At 39.5% G+C, this 16,450-nt stretch overlaps 1 protein-coding gene across 2 annotated transcripts; it reads left to right on the plus strand.

Annotated features, from left to right (window-relative positions):
- Positions 1-2,250: 2,250 nt before the first annotated feature.
- Positions 2,251-15,738, plus strand: DBR1 (debranching RNA lariats 1). 2 transcript variants are annotated; one of them, XM_025377825.1, is made up of 9 exons: positions 2,293-2,476; positions 2,529-2,602; positions 3,571-3,695; positions 5,496-5,576; positions 6,689-6,774; positions 9,551-9,775; positions 12,963-13,043; positions 13,327-13,472; positions 14,241-15,738. In XM_025377825.1, the coding sequence occupies exons 2-9, from the start codon at positions 2,559-2,561 to the stop codon at positions 14,932-14,934; spliced, it is 1,482 nt and encodes a 493-aa protein (XP_025233610.1). In that variant the 5' UTR covers positions 2,293-2,476; positions 2,529-2,558; the 3' UTR covers positions 14,935-15,738. The 2 variants fall into 2 exon arrangements, with proteins under 2 accessions (XP_025233609.1, XP_025233610.1); XM_025377824.1 differs by having other exon boundaries at positions 2,251-2,602.
- Positions 15,739-16,450: the final 712 nt, after the last annotated feature.

The raw sequence follows: 16,450 nt of genomic DNA on the forward strand, positions 1-16,450 counted from the left end.
TCCGCCCGCCTTGGCCTCCCAAAGTGCTGGGATTACAGGGGCGAGCCACTGCGCCAGGCCCACGCCGGGCTAAGTTTTATATTTTTAGTAGAGACAGGGTTTCACCATGTTAGCCAGGCTGGTCTCGAACTCCTGGCTTCAAGAGGTCCACCCGCCTTGGCCTCCCAAAGCTGGGACAACAGGCAGGAGTCACCGCGGCCAAGAAACGAGATTTTTAAACTAAGAATCCAATGAAACAAAAATAGACAATAGAATCAGCTCTGCAGATAAGATATTGGGCTTAGAAGATAGGCAACCTAAAATAACTATGATAAATATATGAGAGAAAGAGAGGAAAAGATGAAGAAAACAAATTAAAAGATAAAGAATCTCTTTAAACTATTGGCTTTACTGGAAAATAATCCAATATGAATCCTAAAATTGAAAAGGACTATGTTAAAACATTAACAAATGAGTTTATACATTGGAAATAGAACAAAATAGGATTAGTAAACTAGAAGACAGGTTATTAGAAATTATCCAAAATAAAACACTGATCAAAACGAGAACTATGGAACAGAAATAAAAGATAGATAAAATACCATGGAAAAATTCCAAAGGAGTAGGAAAAGACAGGGGGGAAAAAAAAAAAAGCAACATTTAAGTAGATACTGACCAAGAATTTTCCAAAACTGAAAAAAGATACCAAGCTATAGATTCAGAAAGCATAAATGAGATAGGTTCAAAAAAACAAAACATAAAACTTAGACATATTTTATTAAAATAGCTGTAAGGAGTAGGGAGAGAAAGAAGAGAAAGAGATAACAGTAAACAGCAAAGAAAAAGGCACATTACTGGCCAGGCGAAGTGGCTAACACCTTAATCTTAGCACTTTGGGAGGCCGAGGTGGGAGGATCACTTGAGGTCACGAGTTCGAAACCAGCTTGGCCATCGTGGTGAAACCCCGTCTCTATTAAAAATACAAAAAATTAGCTGGGCATGGTGGTGTGCGCCTGTAATCCCAGCTACTTGGGAGGCTGAGGCAGGAGAATAGCTTGAACTCGAAAGGCAGAGGTTGCAGTGAGCCGAGATCATGCCACCGCACTCCAGCCTGGGCAACAGAGAGCGAGAGACTGTCTCAAAAAAAAAAAAAAAAAAAAAAAAAAAAGACATTATTTTCAATGAAAAAAAATTAAGTGTATAGGTGACTTCTCATAGAAGATAATGCAAGTCAAAATATAATAGAATGCTATTTTTGAAATGCTTTGTCAAACAAAGACAAAAACACACTGCTTAACTAGTATTCAGTACTCAGTAAACACATCCTTTATAAATTAAGGTGAAACAAAGATTCCTCCCTCCCTCCCTCCCTCCCTCCCTTCCTTCTGACAGAGTCTCACCCTGTCACCCAGGCTGGAGTACAATGGCACGATCTCAGGTCACTGCAACCTTTGCCTCCTGGGTTCAAACGATTCTCCTGTCCCAACCTCCCAAATAGCTGGGATTACAGGTGTGAGCCACCACGCCCAGCTAATTTTTTGTATCTTTAGTAGAGATGGGGTTTCACCATGTTGGCCATGCTGCTCTCCAACTCCTGACCTTGTGATCCACCTGCCTCGGCCTCACAAAGTGTTGGGATTACAGGTGTGAGCCAGTGCAACCGGCCTCTTTTCTTATCTCTCTCTTTCTCTTTTTTCTCTTTTTTTTTTCTCTTTTTTTTTTTGAGAGGGAGTCTCGCCCTCCCCCGCCCTCCCCTCTCCTCTCCTTTCCTTTTTTTTTTTTTTTTTTGACGGAGTCTCGCTCTGTTGCCCAGGCTGGAGTGCAGGGGCGTGATCTCGGGTCACTGCAAACTCCACCTCCTGGGTTTGAGGAATTCTCCTGCCTCGGCCTTTGGAGTAGCTGTTATTACAGACGTGCGGTACTGAGCCCAGCTAATTTTTGTATTTTTAGTAGAGATAGAGTTTCACCATTTTGCCCAGAGTGGAAAGACATTTTTAAACAAACAAATATCTAGAAAAACATTCATCTGTGGTTGGCCTACACTAAACAAACAGGAAAACTAAACTGAGTTCTTCAGACTGAAGAAAAATGATCCCAAAGAGAAAAATGGAAATCCAGGAAGAAGAGTGTAAGAATGGAAAGAGTACATTTGTGGATGTATATACGAAAAAAATATTGACTGCATACAACAATAATATAAAAAAAAGAAAAAAGAAAATAAGTTCCCTGGGATCCCGGAGTTAGGTTTGACCTTCCCGGTTCCTCTATCGCGAGATCTGGAAACCGGAAGTGAATTATTTTGCAGGCGTCTACACCAGGCTGTGGCTCTACTTATTAAAGTTGGCGGGAGCTGAGCGATCATTCGGGCCTGGGCAGGCTGTGGTGTAGTGCGTTGCAGGCAGCGCTCACCTCCTCGGGCCGGCAGAATGCGGGTGGCTGTGGCCGGCTGCTGCCACGGCGAGCTAGATAAGATCTATGAGACGCTGGCGCTGGCGGAGCGGCGCGGCCCGGGGCCTGTCGACCTCTTGCTGTGCTGCGGCGACTTCCAGGCGGTGCGCAACGAGGCGGACCTACGCTGCATGGCCGTGCCGCCCAAGTACCGCCACATGCAAACCTTCTACAGGTGAGGACGCGGCCCGGGCCAGGACTTGGTGCGGGGTGGGACTGGGTTTGATTTCCCTCTGCCCCTGGCTGCTTGTTTCTCTTAGATCCTTTGTTCGCTCTGTGTCTCTAACTGGTACCTAACTGAATATAGGGGTGAGGTAGTGGGAGGCGGGAAATGTATTCAGTTAGGTACTGTATTCAGTTAGGTACCAAATTGTGTCTGCTTAACTTTCAGCACCCTGTCTCATTAGGAGCTTAGGAAATGTCACTTTCCTTCTTTCCATACACCCATCTTATTCATTTCACACGGGATCGAAGCCTGGGAGGGGACAACCTGGAGGAAGAAGCTGACAGGTTTAGATAACTACCTTGTACTTGATAGGGCTCTGGAATTAGTTCATTTAGTGATCCTGGAGTTTTTACTGGGCGCCTGCTATGTGCTTGTGGTTCTAGAAAGATAAGGTTATGGCAATGAACTCGACACAGTTCTTGACTTATTTGAACAGGCACTGACTTGAGGCCCAAGGTGGAAGCTCTTCATTCCTAAGGGCAAGGATGGATACTGGGCAATTTTTTTTTTTTTGAGACAGAGTTTCACTCTGTTGCCCAGGCTGGAGTGCAGTACCGCGATCCTGACTCACTGCAACCTCCGTCTCCTGGGTTGAAGCGATTCTCCTACCTCAGCCTCCCGAGTAGCTGGGATTATACCCAGCTAATTTTTGCATTTTTAGTAGAGACGGGGTTTCACCACGTTGGCCAGATTGGTCTCGAACTCCAGACCTCAGGGGATCCGCCCGCCTCTGCCTTCCAAAGTGCTGGGATTACAGGAGTGAGCCACCGCGCCCAGCCCCGGGCAATTCCTTTTGAAAGAGCTTTTTAACTTTTTATGATGAGGTCAATTTCTTTTTGTTGTTGTTGTTTTTTCAGAACTTATTTGCTTTTCTACTATGCCCAGTTGTGGTAACTGACTTTGCTCTTATGTTCTAGGTATTACTCTGGAGAGAAAAAAGCCCCAGTTCTCACGCTCTTCATTGGGGGAAACCATGAAGCCTCAAATCATTTGCAAGAGTTACCCTATGGTGGCTGGGTGGCACCAAACATTTATTATTTAGGTATGTGATTGTGTTTGTGGATAGTTTTTTTTCCTGGGATGGAAGAGTCTATCAGGATTTGCGCTAGTTGGGCTGTGTCCTAACAGGTATGGTGTTTGGAGAATGTCATTAATTTAAATAGTTAATCATGAAAATTTAATTAAGATAGTTAATTATTAAATGGTTGATCATGATAATATGCCCTTCATCTAGTGTTTTAAGCACTAGCTAATATAATTGAAAGACCTCACACACTATTTGTAATCGCTTCATTTTTTCTTACAATTTTTATTGAATTAAAAAAATACCTTAAACTTTTATTAATAGAAATTCTTAAGCATACACAAAAGTAGAGTATAGCATGATGAATCTCAGTACCTATTACCCAGCTTCAACCACTATTATATTGAAGTCTCCTGGTTTTTTTTTTTTTTTTTTTTTGTGGGAAGAGATGACTAGAGTATTTAAAGCAAATCCAACTGTTAGATTATTTCACTTATACATATTTCAGTACGTGTTTTTAAGTGATGAGGATCTTTAAAAATACTACTACAGTACTGTTATTATACTTAACTGAAGTACTCATTATCTATTGCCATGTTCATGGTCAGATTTCCCTGCTTAACCTAGGGATGTCTGCTTTACAATTGGTTTAAATAGGACCCAGACAAGGCCAGCCCATTTCATTTGGTTGTCACGACTCTGAAGTCTATTAGACTATAATAATCTCCCTGTCTCTCTTTTTCATGCCATTTACTTGCTGAAGAAAACACGAAATTTGTCCTGTGGCATTTCCTGCATTCAGGGTTTAGCTGATTGGATTCCTTTTATCCTCTGCATTTCCTATAATCTGCTTTTAGATTGACAGATTTGATTAGATTGTTTCAATATTAGTCCCTATAAACTATATAGCCTTTTCATCCCTTTATTTTTCGAGACAAGGTCTGGTTCTGTTGCCCTGGCTGGAGTGCAGTGGCTCCATCTTAGCTCATTCATCTCAGCCTCTGGCCTTCCAGGCTCAAGCCATCCTCCCACCACAGCCTCCCAAGTAGCTGTGACTTCAAGCGTGTACCACCATGCCTGGCTAATTTTTTTGTTTTTTTGTATTGTTTTGTGGAGACTGAGTTTGGCCATGTTTTCCACGCTGGTCTCGAACTCATAAGCTCAAAGTGATCCGCCCACCTGGGCCTCCAAAGTGGTGAGATTACAGGGATGAGCCATCCCACCTAGCTTCATCCCTTTATTTAAATGTATATTCTTTCTAGAACTGTTTATAGGTTTTACCAATGATGAGATTGTAATTTCAGAAATTTAGTTTCCCTACTTTGCTACTTATTGATCATCTTTTGATGTATTCGTTCTATATTACAATATTGTGAAAAAGTGAAATTGTCAGAAGATGATCAATCAGAAATGAAACTAGAAGCTGCAGGTTCTTTATACCTTACCTGTTGATTTTCAGGTTTATACATGTAAGTCCATCATAGGACATTTTCCGCCTCCCACTACCTCCCCCGTGTATTCAGTTAGTTACCAAATTATGTCTGTTTCACTTTCAGCACCCTATCTCATTTGTCCCTTCCGCAATCTACTTAATGTTTTGGCTCATCTAATTCCAGACCTTGCCTTTATATACTTTTATAATATATCCCTAATACACTGTTGGCATATTATTATGTAAAAAGGGTAACCTCATCATGGTGCTTAATTTTCAAATAATTTTAGAACTGTGTGGAATTCCATCTAAATGGAATGGTTTATTCAGTCAGTGTAAAGAGATTCCTTTTACCTACAGTAATTTTATTTAACTGTATTGTTTAGGTTTGGCTGGTGTGGTAAAATACCGAGGTGTAAGGATCGGTGGAATCTCTGGTATCTTTAAATCTCATGACTATCGGAAAGGTATTGTTTTGAGAATTATTTTTAAACTTTAGAACTCGCATGCCCCAGAGTGACTTAAGCATAATATATACTTTGACTCTTTCATATATCTTTGTATCCTTGATCTAGTTTTATCAAGTCTTAGTATTTTGCTAGTTTTTATTTTTATTTTTAAGAAATAAAACAGTATAGATACAATTAAAGTTCATTGTTTATCTGTCCTCAATCTCATTCCCTTCTTTTCTTCCCTCCCTCTCTTTGCCAAGCAGTCACTATGTTGAATTTGGTGATTATAATTTACTTGATTATTTTACATCATTACCACATGTATAAGAGCTTTAAACAATGTACTTGTTTTAAGCTTCATATAAATGTATCATATTGCTTGTATCTTTCTCCAACTTGCTTCTTTGTTTAACATGTTTTGAAATCCGTGTTGATACATTTAATCTAATCTGTTCATCTGTGAATAATATTCCATTATATAAGTATATCACAACTGCCTATTCATTTCATTGTGTTTGAATGAATTATACCTTGATTTCAAAATTAAAGGAATAGCTTGGATTCACATCAATTTCACAAATTTCATGAATTAAGTTGGCAGCTAAAACTTACATCCTGAATGTAACTGTTACAAGTCTGTTCCCTGCCGCTTGGCTCTTTCTTATTCTAAACTGTTGAAATGGAGGTACAAAATAGGCTGTCTTCTCTGTGGCAGGTGTGAGTACAAATTGGAACCACTCTTGGGAAGATGTTTATCAGTTTTTTCTGTTTTATCTCAGGGATATCATTTATGCATGTAATACACATATTTCTTTTTTGGCTTAAAACAACAATAATTTGTTATTTTATTAATATTGGGCGTAAGGAACTAGTCTCCAGTCAACATTTAGAAAGTAACTGAAGTGTGCCAGCAACCATGTGTGGGACCTTAGAAAGCACATACACCCTTAGTTGAGCCCGCACAGGAGACTGCAGTCCACCATCTTTTAAAAAAATTTCCCTAGATAACTTTTTAAAATCATATATACTGAAGGTGTACATGATATTTTGGAAACTTGTGTATATGTCTTTGTATTTGCAGTGTTTAAGGAAATTGAATATAGCTTATTTTTCTTCTTCAATCTAAGGTCATTTTGAGTGCCCCCCTTATAATTCATCTACAATCAGGAGCATATATCATGTGAGAAATATTGAAGTCTATAAATTAAAACAGGTATGTAAAAAGTGCATTACAGCAGACTTGAAAAAATTTTGAAGTAATTCTGTACCAAAATGTATTTTGGTCATATTGGTATGCTACTTTCAAGAAGAGCAATTCAGTATTTTTTAAATGTGGATCTTGAGTTGTTTTTAGGAGTTTCACGATGAACATTTTGTTTTTCTTTTTTTGAGACAGAATATCACTCTGTCGCCCAGGCTGAAGTGCAGTGGCATGATCTCAGCTCACTGCAACCTCCGCCTCCTGGGTTCAAGCGAGTCTTGTGCCTCCACCTTCTGAGTAACTGGAACTATGGGCGCCCACCACCACACCTGCCTAATTTTTTGTATTTTTAGTAAAGGCAGGGTTTCACCATGTTGGCCAGGCTGGTCTCGAACTCCTGACCTCAGGTGATCTGCCTGCCTCAGCCTCCCAAAGTGCTGGGATTACAGGTATGAGCCACCGTGCCCAGCAAATTTTTTTTACTTCAATAATTATGAGTTTATTTTAGTAAGAATGAAACATTTAATTCATGATTTCAAATATTACTTAGGGTAAGGCTAAAGAATACCTATTAAAATAAAATTATATTTAAAAGAAAATATTAAAGTGATATTTTAAAGAAAATATTAAAATAAACATTTTATGTAATAGTAATTAAGTAATGGTGTTAAATAGAAAATAAGTAATAGTAAAGATGATAGAGGAAATGGGAAAATTGTGAAGGTGGTATGGAAACACTGCTTAATTGCAGAGTAGGTGAGACTAGGTTTTCGTTTGAGAACCCATTACATGGCTGACACTGGGCCAAGCAGACTTCACACTTGGTATTTCATATAATCTCCACTCAAATCCTATGAGATAGATCTTACTCTTAACTTCATTCCTTTACGGATGAGAAACCAAGGCTCAGACAGGTAAGTAACCTGCCCAGGACTTCCCAAAGTTTAGTGATAGAGCCTGCCTGACTGCACTCATGCCCATCACACTGTCTGTAGAGCCTCTGCAGGAGCCTAATGATGCTTGCAAGTGTTTCTTTTATGCTCTATGCATACAGTTCCCTCAAATAGATTTTCTTTTTCACCTATCTAAATCCTACCAGTCCTTTAAGACCCAACTTAGATGCCATTTCCCAACCATGACTTTTCTTCTTTTTTTTGAGACAAGGTCTCACTCTGTCACCCAGGCTGGAGTGCAGTGGTATGATCATGGCTTGGCTCACTGCAGCCTCAATCTGCCAGGCTTGGGTGATCCTCCCACTTCAGCCTCCCTAGTAGCTAGGACTACAGGCATGCATCACCTCGCCCAGCTAATTTTTTTCGTATTTTTTTACAGAGTTTCACCATGTTGCCCAGGCTCGTCTCAAACTCCTAAACTCAAGTGATCCTCCTGCCTTGGCCTCCAAAGTGCTGGGATTACAGGCATGAGCCACCGTGCCCAGCCAACCATGACTTTTCTAGTTTAGAGTCATTACCCTAGTCTGAATTTTTGTTGCATCTATTGGCCATACCAGTTATTCAGTGGTTAGTCATATCTAATATTTTGTATTGTCTTGAGCAGTTACTTTAAGTTTTTTTTTTTTTTTTTGAGACAAAGTTTTACTCTTGTTGCCCAAGCTGGAGTGCAACGGTGCGATCTTAGCTCACTGCATGCTCTGCCTCCTGGGTTCAAGTGATTCTCCTGCCTCAGCCTCTTGAGTAGCTGGGATTACAGGTGCCCACCACCACGCCCGGCTAATTTTTTATATTTTAAGTAGAGAAGGGGTTTCACCATGTTGGCCAGGCTGGTCTCGAACTCCTGACCTTCAGGTGATCCACGCACCTCAGGCTTCCAAAGTGCTGGGATTATAGGCATGAACCACTGCACCCAGCCGGTATTTAAGTGGTGTTAATTTCGTTTTTCGAGTATTCGTTTCAGATTACTTGAAGGTTCTGGAGATAAGTCTGGAGTATATTTTGTTTCCTTTAGTTGTTTAATTAAATACTAATTTATGTAGTAAACAGAGTTTTTTAGTGTATACTATGTCAGCCTATTATAATTTTTTTTTTCCTGATAAATCTTTGGGTTTACTGAATCAGTCATGTTAGAGGTCTCGTGAAATCTGGTTTCTCTGGATCTTCAAAATAGTAATTTCTTTTTTCTTTTTTTTTCTTTTTTTGAGATGGAGTTTCACCCTTGTTGCCCAGGCTGGAGTGCAATGGCATGATCTCGGCTTACTGCAACCTCCACCTCCCGGGTTCAAGCGATTCTCCTACCTCAGTCTCCCTAATAGCTGGGATTACAGGCAGATGCCACGACGCCCAGCTAATTTTTGTATTTTTAGTAGAGATGGGGTTTCACCATGTTGGTCAGGCTCGTTTCCAATTCCTGACCTCAGGTGATCACCTGCCTCGGCCTCCCAAAGTGCTGGAATTACAGGCGTGAACCACTGCACCCAGCCCAAAGTAGTAATTTCTTTACCAAAGAAGAAAAGAACTATGGTCATCGTGTATTTTAGAAGCTAAGTGCTAAAGATCTTAGATGATTGGCAGTCCAGAGTCTGTCTCCATTGCCTTGCCTTGCCACTGAAAATAAGAATGATTTATGAGCAGAGAAAATGCACCTTTTCTTTGCCTAGATGAATGAGTAGCCTAGTATTTTTATCATTCTCTTAAAGTGTCCTTAAAATGAATTACACAGAATTCTAGAGATCTCAGTGGGTGAATGGTTGTATGGTGGTAGAGAGAAAGGAGGGGATTGTTTTTATTAATCTATTTTAAGAGTTTTCTTTTTTCTTTTTCTCTTTTGAAAGCTGAAGCAGCCTATAGATATATTCTTGTCTCATGATTGGCCAAGAAGTATATATCATTATGGAAATAAGAAGCAACTTCTTAAGACTAAATCTTTTTTCCGACAAGAAGTGGAAAATAACACATTAGGAAGTCCAGCTGCCTCAGAGCTTTTAGAGCATCTAAAACCTACTTACTGGTTTTCTGCCCACCTTCATGTGAAGTTTGCCGCCTTGATGCAGCATCAGGTAGAAAACAAAATATTTATTCTCTCATTTAACACACATTTATCGAACATCTGTGGACCAGACACAGTTGTAAAGTAAGAGAAAGAAGTAAAAGATAACTTACCTCTTATGAGTAGCTCAATATATGATTCTGGGAAAAGACAAGCAATTACAAAATAGTACAGTAAGTTTGAGAGAAAACTTAGGCAGTGGGAGCACATAAGCCAGACTGGTGGGATGGGAACGTGGGAGATGACGATAGAGAAGGTTTTCAAAAGGCGATAGCTGAACTGAGTCTTGAAATGCCAGGAACAAACAGACTGTAAGGGTATTTTATTTAGAGGGACTGACGTGCAGAGGCTAAAGGTCTGAGAGCATGGGGTGTTTGAGCGCTTGTAGGTAGTTCCTGTGGGACTAAGGCATAGGGACTGATGAAGCTGGAACAAGATCATAACTGCCTTCTAGGGGCCATGCTCTGAAGTTCAGGTTTTTGTTTTTTTTTTTTTTTGAGACGGAGTCTCGCTCTGTCGCCCAGGCTGGAGTGCAGTGGCCGGATCTCAGCTCACTGCAAGCTCCGCCTCCCGGGTCTACGCCATTCTCCTGCCTCAGCCTCCCGAGTAGCTGGGACTACAGGCGCTCGCCACCTCGCCCGGCTAGTTTTTTGTATTTTTTAGTAGAGACGGGGTTTCACCCGTGTTAGCCAGGATGGTTTCGATCTCCTGACCTCGTGATCCGCCTGTCTCGGCCTCCGAAAGTGCTGGGATTACAGGCTTGAGCCACCGCGCCCGGCCGAAGTTAAGGTTTTAACCAGAGATGGTGGGGAAATTTGGGGAGTGATGAAATCAGATTTTCATTTTAGAAAGATTAGTTTGACAGCATTGTTGTGTATGGATTGGAGTACTGTAAAATGGGAGGCAGAGCAGGCTATTTAAGCAAAAGAAAAGGTTTTAACCTAAGGCAAAGAGAGAATACGGAGAATGAAGTAGATTCTAGAGAGATTTTAGAAGGAGAATCATTGTGATTTGGTGACTGGGGGAGAAGAGAGTCCAGGATGATCCTCCGTTTTCTTTGCTTAACTGCATGGATGATGTACTTGATGGAAGGTAGAAAATAAATATATACTTATAATTAAAATTCTATGGAAGTATGCATTTCTTCCTTTCACCTCTGATTCTGGCTGAACTCTGACTTACCCATAAAGTATTCCATAGGAAAACTGTTTAGAAAATTCTGGGTTAACAGAGTTACAGATTTCTTCTTGGAAACATTTAGAGAATTTCTGAGAGTCTTTATTGCACTAATGGGCATTCCCTTTCGAGTAGAATGTGATGCTTCCCAAACTTAACCAAACACTTTTCTGTGTTAGAGGTACACTTTAAAAATGTTCCTCAAACACAGTTTGGAAGGTTTTGTCTGAAAATATTCCTATAGGCCCTTTGTATTGGGGATTTATTCTTCTCACTTCCCAGTTTCACTGGGAGACGGAGAGGTTACTCTTTTCATTGTGTTTCTGCATTAATGATATGTTTGACCTCTTTGTAATTGGCTTCTCAACCTCCTCTGACTGCCACTTTCTATTTTAGCCCCTTTACCAGCACCAAAGATCACTTTTCCTTGCAACTGCTTTGCTGCCAATATCTGCCTATAATTTCCATGCCTTCCATTTTTCTTAGTATAGATTGAGCATCTCTAATCTGAAATCTGAAATGCTCTAGAATCTGAAATTTTTGACATGACACACAATTTTCAGATTTTTGTATTAAGGATATTCAACCAGTATGTATTCTGCAAATATTCCAAAATCTGAAATTTAAAACACTTCTGGTCCCAAGCATTTTAGATAAGGCATACTCAACTTGTACCTCACCAGAACTGAACTGATGCTTGGTCCTCAGCAGGAGATACATAGCTTGCTTCCTTGTGTTTTTTCCCCCATGATGAAACTGGAACAGATCATGACTGCCTTCTAGAGGCCATGCTCTGGAGTTCAGGTTTTAACTAGAGATGCTGGGGAAAGGCTTTTTAACCTTTTCCACAATGACCTACATGTTTGTGACTCCCCCCATGTTTCTGACAATTCACCTTTGGAAAAAAAACTTTATTGGAGTATAATTTACATACCATAAAATAAACATGTTTTGGCGTGGTGGCTCATGCCTGTAATCCCAGCACTTTGGGAGGCCAAGGCAGGTGGATCACTTGAGGCCAGGAGTTCGAGGCCAGTCTGGCCAACATGGCGAAAGTACGTCTCTACTAAAAATACAAAAATTAGCTGGGCATGTTGGCGCACACTTGTAATCCCAGCTATTCAGGAGGCTGAGACATGAGAATCATTTGAGCCTGGGAGGCAGAGTTTGCAGTGAGCCAAGATCATGCCACTGCACTCCAATCTGGGCAACAGAGTAAGACTCTGTCTCAAAAAGAAAGAAAGAAAGAAAAAAACCACGTTTTAAATGAACAATTCAGTGATTTTTAGTAAGTTTCCAGAGTTGTGCTAATATCACATAATCTAGTTTTAGAACTTGTCCATCACTCCCGAAGATTCTTTGTGCCTGCTTGCAGGTAATCCTTGTTCCTACCCTCAGCTCCAGGCAAGCACTAACTTGCTTTGTGTTTCTATAGATTTGCCTTTCCTGAGCATTCATTTAAATGGAATCATAAAATATATAGTCTTTGACAACTGATTTCTTTCATTTGCTTGATTTTGAGATTCACTCATATTGTAGCATGTATCAATATTGCATTCCTTTTTAGTGCTGAGTAATAGTTCATTCTATGGATATATCACATCTATTTTTGGTGGTATAGCTAAGAAATCTTTGCCTAACCCACAGTTACAAAGATTTTCTCCTATGGGTTCTTCTAAAAATTGTACAGTTTTAGTTCTGCCAGTTTACTTTTAAGCTCTTTTGTTTATCTTTAATCCTTTAAGCTTTGATTTATGTATATTCAATGCTTTGAGTTAATATCGTCATCATTAGTTTTTGCTTTGAATTTTGTAGGAAAATTGAAGCTCTGAGAAGTTAAATGCCTTTTCTTATACACAAGTGGGTATAGAATTAACTTATTTTGGAAAAGTAACAGTTATTCCTTTGATACACAACTTAGGGGTATGTGTAATAAAGATTATTTTCATCCTATTCTGTGTATGAAGAATTACTGTGATTGTTTTAACATTCTTTCTTAAATCACGATTCATATTGTCCAGGCAAAGGATAAAGGACAGACAGCCAGAGCAACCAAATTTTTAGCCTTGGACAAATGCTTACCACATAGAGATTTTCTTCAGGTAAGAAGAACGAAGTGGCTTTATAATATAGTTGTACTCTTCCAGAGACTTAAAAAAATATTAATTTTCCTTTCAGAATTTTTTTGTGCTCTTTGTAATTTACATATTCTGAGAATTCTGTGGGAGTATTTTAGTTATTCATGTTTTAAAATTAAATGGGTTTATTTAAAATTAATTGAGATTAAATTTAAATTAAATTTCTTTTTATTTTATTAAATTATATTAAAGTTCTTAGGCTGTTAAAAATAAATATATATTTCTTAATGTTGATTTCATCCTGTAGATATTAGAGATAGAACATGACCCCAGTGCTCCTGATTACTTGGAATATGATACTGAATGGCTCACTATTCTCAGGGCTACAGATGATCTTATTAATGTGACTGGTCACCTATGGAATATGCCTGAAAATAATGGCCTGCATGCAAGGTAAGTCAGACTTTATTTAGGACCTGCTTTTTCCATTGCATTCATAATTTTTGTGTCTCCCACCTTTGTTTTGTTTTGTTTTGTTTTGTAACGGGGTCTAGCTCTGTTATCCAAACTGGAGTACGGTGGTGTGATCTTGGATCTTAGCTCACTGCATCCTCCGCCTCCTGGGCTAAAGGGATCCTCTCACCCCTGCCCCCAGAGCAGCTGGGACCATAGGCACACGCCACCATGCCCAGCTAATTTTTTGATATTTTTGGTACAGATGGGGCTTTCCCATGTTGCCCAGGTTGGTCTTGAACTCCTGAGCTCAAGCAATCCACTTCCCTTGGCCTCCCAAAGTACTGGGATTACAGGTGTGAGCCGCTGTATCAACCTCCACCGTTGTTTTTAATCAAGGGAATTATTGTTGAATGAGTATCAGAACAATTCAGTTTGCAGGTTTTCCATCTAAAAGAGACAGGAAAATGGACTGTTGAGCATTACCTCAAATAAATTTATAAGTGAGTAAGTGTACACAAAACTATAATATGGTAAAGATATAGTCCACACATTAAAATTGTTGTGGAGTATGAGTTAAAGATGGCTTTTTCTAAGAATTATTTTTATTTCTAAATGGTCCTTTGCTAAATTAACTGTAACTTTAAAAATGGAATTTTGATAGATGGCTTGTTTTTTATCCTTGCACCTGAAGTCTAGAATTAGACTTCATCATTTATTGTTTAGAGCTAATAAAATGTAAAAAGCTATTGTTTTGTACTTTTATAGGTGGGATTATAGTGCAACAGAAGAAGGTATGAAAGAAGTGTTGGAAAAATTGAATCATGACCTCAAGGTTCCGTGTAACTTTAGTGTAACAGCTGCTTGTTATGATCCTAGCAAGCCACAGACACAAATGCAGCTGATTCATAGGATCAATCCTCAGACTACTGAATTTTGTGCCCAACTTGGCATCACAGACATCAATGTTAGGCTTCAGAAGTCCAAGGAAGAACATCATGTGTGTGGTGAATATGAAGAACAGGATGATGTGGAGAGTAATGACTCTGGAGAAGACCGGAGTGAATATAATACAGACACATCTGCTCTATCTTCTATTAATCCAGATGAAATAATGTTAGATGAAGAAGAAGAAGATGAAGATAGTATTGTAAGTGCACGTAGTGACATGAATACACCATCTGTAGAACCTTCTGATCAAGCTTCTGAGTTTTCCGCAAGTTTCTCTGATGTCAGGATCTTGCCAGGCTCTATGATTGTGTCTTCTGATGATACGGTGGATTCCACAGTTGATAGAGAGGGGAAACCTGGTGGGACTGTGGAATCAGGGAATGGAGAGGACTTAACCAAGGTGCCATTGAAGAGGCTGAGTGATGAACACGAACCTGAACAAAGAAAAAAAATTAAGAGGAGGAATCAAGCCATTTATGCTGCAGTGGATGATGATGATGATGCAGCTTAAGACAATTTACTTGTTTTGTTTTTGTTTCTGTTTTTTTGAGACGGAATTTCACTCTTGTCAGACAGACTGGAGGGCAATGGTGTGATCTCGTCTCACTGCAACCTCTGCCTCCCGGGTTCAAGCAATTCTGCCTCAGCCTCCGAAGTAGGTGGGACTACAAGTGCCCGCCACCGCACCCGGTTAATTTTTAGTAGTGACAGGGTTTCACCATGTTGGCCAGGCTGGTCTCAAACTCCTGACCTCAGGCGATCCACCTGTCTTGGCCTCCCAAAGTGCTGAGATTACAGGCGTTAGCCACTGTGCCTGGCCGACAATTTACTTGTCTTAGTATTATAAATAGATATATGATTTTTGAGACTGTATTTTTAGAGCTGAATTTTTGACGAAAGACTTAACTTTATAATAATGAAGATACACTAGAGAATTTTAGTTAGATATTGACTTTAGGCTTTTGTATGTTTCAGATGCAAACATATTAAAACTTTCATATATTTACTTGACTGGGTATCTTTTTTTTTTGAAGACATACATTATTCACTTCTACTTTTACAATAAACACTTATTTAACATCTACTTTGTGCCAAGCACTCTGCTATAATATGGGACCATAAAGATAAGTAAGACAAGGATTTTTGCCTTCAAGGACTTGCTATCACTGTAAACATTTTGATGTATACAATATGGCTATATTATATTTTGTTTTATAAAATCAAGTCATTGTATATACTATGTATGCTTTTCATTTATTATAAATATTTTTTCTAATCAGCTTTTAATATCTGTCAAATAAAAATTGAAATTGAAGATGGTATATAAGATTTCAGGAAATAAACTACTTTGAATACTAAACATTGGTAAACGTACAATCTTATATTTGCTGAGATTAGTATAACCCTGCTGACTTTTGCATATTGTGTTCTTTTTTTTTTTGAGACGCAGTCTCACTCTGTTGCTGAGGCTGGAGTGCAGTGGCCGGATCTCAGCTCACTGCAAGCTCCGCCTCCTGGGTTCACACCATTCTCCTGCCTCAGCCTTCTGAGTAGCTGGGACTACAGGCGCCTGCAACCATGCCTGGCTAATTTTTTGTATTTTGTTTACTAATTTTTTGTATTTTATTTACTACTAAACAAAATACAAAACGGGGTTTCACCATGTTAGCCAGGATGGTCTTGATCTCCTGACCTCGTGATCCACCCACCTCGGCCTCCCAAAGTGCCGGGATTACAGGCGTGAGCCACCGTGCCCAGCCAGCATATTGTGTTTTAACTTTAGCTTTAATTTTCATGTAACTATAGTAACTATGTAGGTCATTTTTGGCATCGTTCACCCCATAGTTTTAATTACTAGCAAGGATCAAGCTGCACAAATACTGCCCCTCATGCTGCGTGATGGATTGCTAATATTAAAGTATTTTTGAAGATCTGTATAGAAAAACTACACCTCTGTGCTATCTCTGGTTAAACTACCTGGGCCACCTGAACAGATTGTCACTCTGTACTTAAAGTCGTGGAATCCA

This window comes from Theropithecus gelada, chromosome 2 (assembly GCF_003255815.1).
Source record: "Theropithecus gelada isolate Dixy chromosome 2, Tgel_1.0, whole genome shotgun sequence".
Classification (NCBI taxonomy): domain Eukaryota; kingdom Metazoa; phylum Chordata; class Mammalia; order Primates; family Cercopithecidae; genus Theropithecus; species Theropithecus gelada.